The 7,265-nt window shown below is 44.3% G+C and overlaps 1 protein-coding gene across 1 annotated transcript; it reads right to left on the bottom strand.

The window, feature by feature from the left end:
- Positions 1–646: 646 nt before the first annotated feature.
- Positions 647–2,174, bottom strand: LOC119300363. Its single transcript, XM_037577349.1, has 5 exons — positions 2,167–2,174; positions 1,956–2,084; positions 1,067–1,295; positions 818–973; positions 647–670 (listed from the first exon to the last, which is right to left on the bottom strand). Exons 1-5 carry the CDS (start codon positions 2,172–2,174, stop codon positions 647–649), a joined length of 546 nt encoding a protein of 181 aa, XP_037433246.1.
- Between the last annotated feature and the right edge of the window lie 5,091 nt (positions 2,175–7,265).

Raw genomic sequence — 7,265 nt, 5'->3', positions numbered from 1 at the left:
CGACGGCACCCAAGAGCTACAGTCGTCGCCGGCAAACGTCTCCCTGGACCTGGAGGAGGAGGAGCTCTTGATCCGCAGCTTGCAGTACGACCTGTGGATGCGGCTCATCGTGGCGCACCACATCCAGAAGCTCAAGCTGGACATGAAGAAGGACATCTACATCTACAGCTCCCTCCTCAGCGACAACGGCGGCGAGAGCGACAGGCTGCGGCGCAGTGTGCTGGCCAGTCTGGCTGCCAGAGAGTCGGAGTCCGACGACGACGACGACTGCACCGCAGAGGCAGACGTCGACGGGTCCGAGGAGGAGCACCAGTCCGTCGCCCTGAGGGAGTTTAGGGACCTGTACGCCAGAGCCAGCGACGTGGACCGTCGCTTCGAGGAGTTCGACGGGATCATGTGGGCGCACTACGACCCCGACCTGGAGGACAACGAGACGCGCAAGGCCACCGTGGCGCGGCTGTGGCGCCGCCTGGAGAAGGAGCTCGACGACCGAGCAGACGCCGTCGTCTCCGGCGCGTTCAACTACTCGTTTGCACCACGCCGAGGCACCAATCGCTTCGCTGATCCACATCTTCGTACAGTCAACAAATTCGCATGGCATATACTAGGCTATTAGCTATCATCTTACGCACTAAAGATTGTGAAATTAGGCACAAGAGACTGTAATGATCTGTTTATATTTCCAGTAAAAGATAAAAAGTAGCAGCAGTGTAATTCGGGAAGCACACAAGACATATATATATACAGGCAGTGAAATATGACGAACTATACTGTCATTCCTACTACTACGTGAGTTCACTTCATGTTCTTTTGAGACCTTGGTGATCCGCTCCATCTTGGATTCTTCCCACTCGTACAAATACCCTTGGATACGCTCGTTTCGGACAATGGCACCTGAAACAGGCTGGCCGGTCACAGGACAGATATGCCCGTTCTTCTCAAACCAATCCTTGAGGTACTGTCGGTCAAATGTCTAAAACAAATTAAAACATACCCATCATTAGTTCTCACTATTAAAAAACAATTACGTGCAGCTAAAACTTTGAGCACACACTAAGAGAATTACCTTCCCCGTGGCAATTGTCACCGGGTCAATCATAAGCTCGCCCAACAATGGACAAGTAAGATATTCTGGAGTATCACAATCCCTGATACACTCCTCTACAAGCTCCACATCCCTTAGGTTATCCATTGCAAGCCTGAATAGGGGGGTAGGCTTGCTTCCGCCCGCTCGCTGACTATCACGCATCGCTCTGAAATGATTACGAGCAGCAAGCCTCTCTTGGTGACGCGATCTAGGGATGAAAACGGAGCGAAAACGGACGGAACTGAGTGCTACCATATTTGTTTTCATATATTTTTGCAGAAGTGGAAATGAATACATAAACCCCAAAAATGAATACGAAAACAGATACTACTGAAAACGAACACGGAGCGAATACAAAGCGGACAAGGAAACAGAAGAGGGCATTTGACCGGAACCTAAGAGAACCCTTGAACCTTAGAGAAATACACACAAAACACAAGCAAATTTAATGAACTGTTAACATGGCTACAAAAAATATCATTATGTTAGCAACTTAGCGTAGTATTATAGTAGTACTGGACAATTACGTATAGGGTCAAGCTGAGTACATGTGTAGTAGTAAAAGTTGGGCTAAAATGATCCATTCTACTCACTGTATAATTGTGTGTTGTTTAGTGATTGAACTACAAAGTAGCCATATGTCTATAGTAAAAATGGAAATTCCATATTCACGGAAATGGAAAATTCCATTTCCACGCTTGTTCCACCGGAAAACACCGTTTCGTTTTTGTTTCCGTTTCCACATAAAAAATTCCACTTCCACTTCCGTTTTGCAAATTTCCGTTTCCGTTTTCATATTTCCTCTCCGTTTTCATTATTCCTCCAGAAAAGCGGTAAGTTTTCACTCCATTTTCATCCCTAACGCAACCCTTGCAGTCTTCTCACAATTCTTACATCAGTCCATTCCCTTCTTCGTGATGAGTAAGAATCTCCACAAAATTCAACGCGCGAAGGGTACGGAACTCCCTGCGCGGTGGTTTTCATCAAAAGAATTGTTCTTAGTAAGTTGCATTAATGTTTAAGCCAATTATGAATTAAACCACTGCTGATATGATTTATTATCCGACACCTATCATTACCGATCCATTGCCTATGAGTTAGTTTAATATTAATCCTTGCTTCGTTACTTTCGTTACTGCTACTGTCACCATTGCTACAAAACTGCTACTGTTACTTTTGCCACTATTACCATTACTTCCATACTACTTTGCTACTAAATACTTTGTTACAGATATTAAGTCTTTCAGGTGTGGTTGAATTGACAACTCAGCTGCTATTACTTGAGACTATTCTTTGGCTCCCCTTGTGTTGAATCAATAAATTTGGGTTGAATAATACTCTGCCCTCGAAAACTGTTGCGACCCCCTATACTTGTGGGTTATCAGATACCAATTGAAAGGATCGAGAATATGGGTCTAGAGGGGTGGAGGGGGTGATTAGACCCTTAACAAGCAAAGTTGGCAGATTTTAATTTCTACAAGTTAAGGTAGTGATTACCACATGTTAAAGCATTCACAATACATTTCAAGCATGCATGACAAGAGTATAGGCAGCGGAAAAATATAAAGCATGCAATTTGCAAGAAAGTAAAAGGAGGGGATTGGAGTATGTAAACGCAATGGAGACGCGGAGTTTTTGGCGTGGTTCCGATAGGTGGTGCTATCGTATGTCCATGTTGATGGAGACATTCAACCCACGAAGGGTAACGTCCGCGCGAGTCCACGAAGGGCTCCATCCATGGAGGGTCAACAAAGAAGTAACCTTGTCTATCTCACCATGGCCATCATCCACGAAGGACTTGCCTCACTCGGGTAGATCTTCACGAAGTAGAAGATCTCCTTGCCCTTACAAACTTCTTGGTTCAACTCCACAATATGTCGGAGGCTCCCAAGCGACACCTAACCAATCTAGGAGACACCACTCTCCAAAAGGTAATAGACGGTGTGTTGATGATGAACTTCTTGCTCTTGTGCTTCAAATGATAGTCTCCCCAACACTCAACTCCTTCTCATAGATATGGTGGAAGAATAATGGAGTGGAAAGCAGCTTGGGGAAGGCTAGAAATTAAGATTCTTGTGGTAGGATTGGAATGTCTTGATCTCAACAGATGAGTAGGTGGTTCTCTTTCAGAAAATGAATGGTGGAAGTGTAGGAACGTTTTGATGGCTCTCTATCTGAATGAGAGGGGGTGGAGGGGTATATATAGCCTCCACACAAAAATCCAACCGTTACACACATTTTACCAACCTCGGTGGGACCGGATCATGAAACTCGATGAGACCAATTAGCTATAAAATGTGAACGTTAGGAATCTCTGTGGGACCGACTGGAAGAACTCGGTGGGACCGATGTGCTAGGGCTTAGGGAAAACATCGTCTTAGTGGGACCGACTGAATCACCTTGGTGAGATCAAAGTGAAAAATGAGCACACAGAGAATCTTTCAAGAAAATTCGGTGAGACCGATTGCAACAACTCGGTGAGACCGAAGTAGTCACAACATTACTCAGAGAGTTTGCAAGTCCATCTCGGTGAGATCGATATCCATATCGGTGTGACCGGATCATTAGGGTTTTAGGCAGGGGCTATGTCAACTGAACTCGGTGGCTCTGGGTAGAAAGAATCGGTGGGGCCGAGTTGGAGTTTAAGGTTTGGACATATTTGGATGGAGAAAGTGGCCGAGGGCTTTGGAGCAATATCACTAAGCACTTCAACAACCAGCTCATTAATCAACACATCATCCCCTTTTTAATAGTATTGGCTTTCCTATGGATTCAATGTGATCTTGGATCACTAAAATATATAAGAAGAGTCTTGAGATTATGCCGTTCTTCCTTCCTTAGCATATTGAAGGGATTGCACATCCTCTTGTCCTTGCCATGCCACTGTTGGACTTTCCTGAAACATGCTACATAAAACCATTAGTTCAACAAGAGATATGTTGACATTAATTACCAAAATCACCTAGGGAGCACTTGTTCTTTTAGAAACTAACGTGAACTATCGAGACGTGGACAAAACTGGGTATGTAAAAAGAGTGCATCTCAAATATGGAGTTGACATCCAAGTTCGAGTAGCCTATTGACAGGATGTAGAAAGTAGTCTTCTGGCCATATGTCCAAAAAGGAGCCAGGAGGGAAAGAGCCTCACCAGAAGTGTCGCATCTTCTACTGACGCAGGGCTTCGCCTAAGCACCGCTACGATATGACCGAGGTGGAATATGGTGGAAGGGGGCACCGCACACGGCTAAGGAACGATCACGAAGATCAACTTGTGTGTCATGGGGTGCCCCCTTGCCCCCGTATATAAAGGAGGGAGGAGGGAGGTGCGGTCGGTCCCTAGGGGTGCGCCTGGAGGAGTCCAACTCCCACCGGGAGTAGGACTCCCCCCTCTTGCCTTGTTGGAGAAGGAAAGGGGAAGGGGGGAAGAGGAAAGGGGGGCGCCGCCCCCCCCCCTTCCTTGTCCTATTCGGACTAGGGGGGGAGGGGGCGCAAGGCCTGCCCTGGCCGGCCCTCCTCTTCTCCCTTAGGGCCCATGTAGGCCCATTAACCCCCGGGGGGTTCCGGTAACCTCTCGGTACTCCGGTAAAATCCCGATTTCACCGGAACGTTTCTGATATCCAAATATAGGCTTCCAATATATCAATCTTTATGTCTCGACCATTTCGAGACTCCTCGTCATGTCCGTGATCACATCCGGGACTCCGAACAACCTTCGGTACATCAAAACACAAAAAAACCTAATTACGATCGTCACCGAACTTTAAGCGTGCGGACCCTACGGGTTCGAGAACTATGTAGACATGATCGAGACACGTCTCCGGTCAATAACCAATAATGGAACCTGGATGCTCATATTGGTTCCTACATATTCTACGAAGATCTTTATCGGTCAAACCGCATAACAACATACGTTGTTCCCTTTGTCATCGGTATGTTACCTGCCCAAGATTTGACCGTCGGTATTCCAATACCTAGTTCAATCTCGTTACCGGCAAGTCTCTTTACTCGTTCCGTAATACATCATTCCGCAACTAACTCATTAGTTGCAATGCTTGCAAGGCTTAAGTGATGTGCATTACCGAGAGGGCCCAAAGATACCTCTCCGACAATCGGAGTGACAAATCCTAATCTCGAAATACGCCAACCCAACAAGTACCTTCGGAGACACCTGTAGAGATCCTTTATAATGACCCAGTTACGTTGTGACATTTGGTAGCACACAAAGTGTTCCGCCGGTAAACGGGAGTTGCATAATCTTATAGTCATAGGAACATGTATAAGTTATGAAGAAAGCAATAGCAACAAACTAAACGATCAAGTGCTAAGCTAACGGAATGGGTCAAGTCAATCACATCATTCTCCTAATGATGTGATCCCGTTAATCAAATGACAACTCATGTCTATGGTTAGGAAACATAACCATCTTCGATCAACGAGCTAGTCAAGTAGAGGCATACTAGTGACACTCTGTTTGTCTATGTATTCACACATGTATTATGTTTCCGGTTAATACAATTCTAGCATGAATAATAAACATTTATCATGATATAAGGAAATAAATAATAACTTTATTATTGCCTCTAGGGCATATTTCTTTCAGTCTCCCACTTTCACTAGAGTCAATAATCTAGTTCACATCGCCATGTGATTTAACATCAATAGTTCACATCACCATGTGATTAACAGCCATAGTTCACATAGTCATGTGACCAACACCCAAAGGGTTTACTATATTCAATAATCTAGTTCACATGCTATGTGATTAACGCCCAAAGAGTACTAAGGTGTGATCATGTTTTCCTTATGAGAGAAGTTTAGTCAGGTGGATCAGTGTCAAAACTTGCATTGACGTAACCCTTTACGACGAACCTTTTGTCACCTCCATAATCGAGAAACATATCCTTATTCCACTAAGGATAATTTTGACCAATGTCCAGTGATCTACTTGTAGATCACTATTGTACTCCCTTGCCAAACTCAGGGCAGGGTATACAATAGGTCTGGTACACAGCATGGCATACTTTATAGAACCTATGGCTGAGGCATAGGGAATGACTTTCATTCTCTCTCTATCTTCTGCCATGGTCGGGTTTTGAGTCTTACTCAACTTCTCACCTTTGTAACACAGGCAAGAACTCCTTCTTTGATTGTTCCATTTTGAACTACTTCAAAATCTTGTCAAGGTATGTACTCATTGAAAAACTTATCAAGCGTCTTGATCTATCTCTATAGATCTTGATGCTCAATATGTAAGGAGCTTCACCGAGGTCTTTCATTGAAAAACTCTTATTCAAGTATCCCTTTATGCTATCCAGAAATTCTATATCATTTCCAATCAGTAATATGTCATCCACATATAATATCAGAAATGCTACAGAGCTCCCACTCACTTTCTTGTAAATACAGACTTCTCCAAAAGTCTGTCCAAAACCAAATGCTTTGATCACACTATCAAAGCGTTTATTCCAACTCCGAGAGGCTTGCACCAGTCCATAAATGGATCGCTGGATCTTGCACACTTTGTTAGCTCCCTTTGGATCGACAAAACCTTCCGGTTGCATCATATACAACTCTTCTTCCACAAATCCATTTAGGAATGCAGTTTTGACATCCATCTGCCAAATTTCATAATCATAAAATGCGACAATCGCTAACATGATTCGGACAGACTTAAGCATCGCTACGGGTGAGAAGGTCTCATCGTAGTCAATCCCTTGAACTTGTCGAAAACCTTTCGCAACAAGTCGAGATTTGTAGATAGTAACATTACCGTCAGCGTCAGTCTTCTTCTTGAAGATCAATCTATTCTCAATTGCTTGCCGATCAACGGGCAAGTCAACCAAAGTCCATACTTTGTTCTCATACATGGATCCCATCTCAGATTTCATGGCTTCTAGCCATTTTGCGGAATCTGGGCTCACCATCGCTTCTTCATAGTTCGTAGGTTCATCATGATCTAGTAGCATGACTTCCAGAACAGGATTACCGTACCACTCTGGTGCGGATCTTAGTTTGGTTGATCTACGAGGTTCGGTAGTAACTTGAGCTGAAGTTTCATGATCATTATCATTAGCTTCCTCACTAATTGGTATAGGTGTCACAGAAACCGGTTTCTGTGATGTACTACTTTCCAATAAGGGAGCATGTACAGTTACCTCATCAAGTTCTACTTTCCTCC

Source organism: Triticum dicoccoides, chromosome 5A, assembly GCF_002162155.2.
Source record: "Triticum dicoccoides isolate Atlit2015 ecotype Zavitan chromosome 5A, WEW_v2.0, whole genome shotgun sequence".
Taxonomy (NCBI): domain Eukaryota; kingdom Viridiplantae; phylum Streptophyta; class Magnoliopsida; order Poales; family Poaceae; genus Triticum; species Triticum dicoccoides.
The sequence above is the reverse complement of the archived record's forward strand: the minus strand, read 5'-3'. Positions and strand labels throughout refer to the sequence as shown.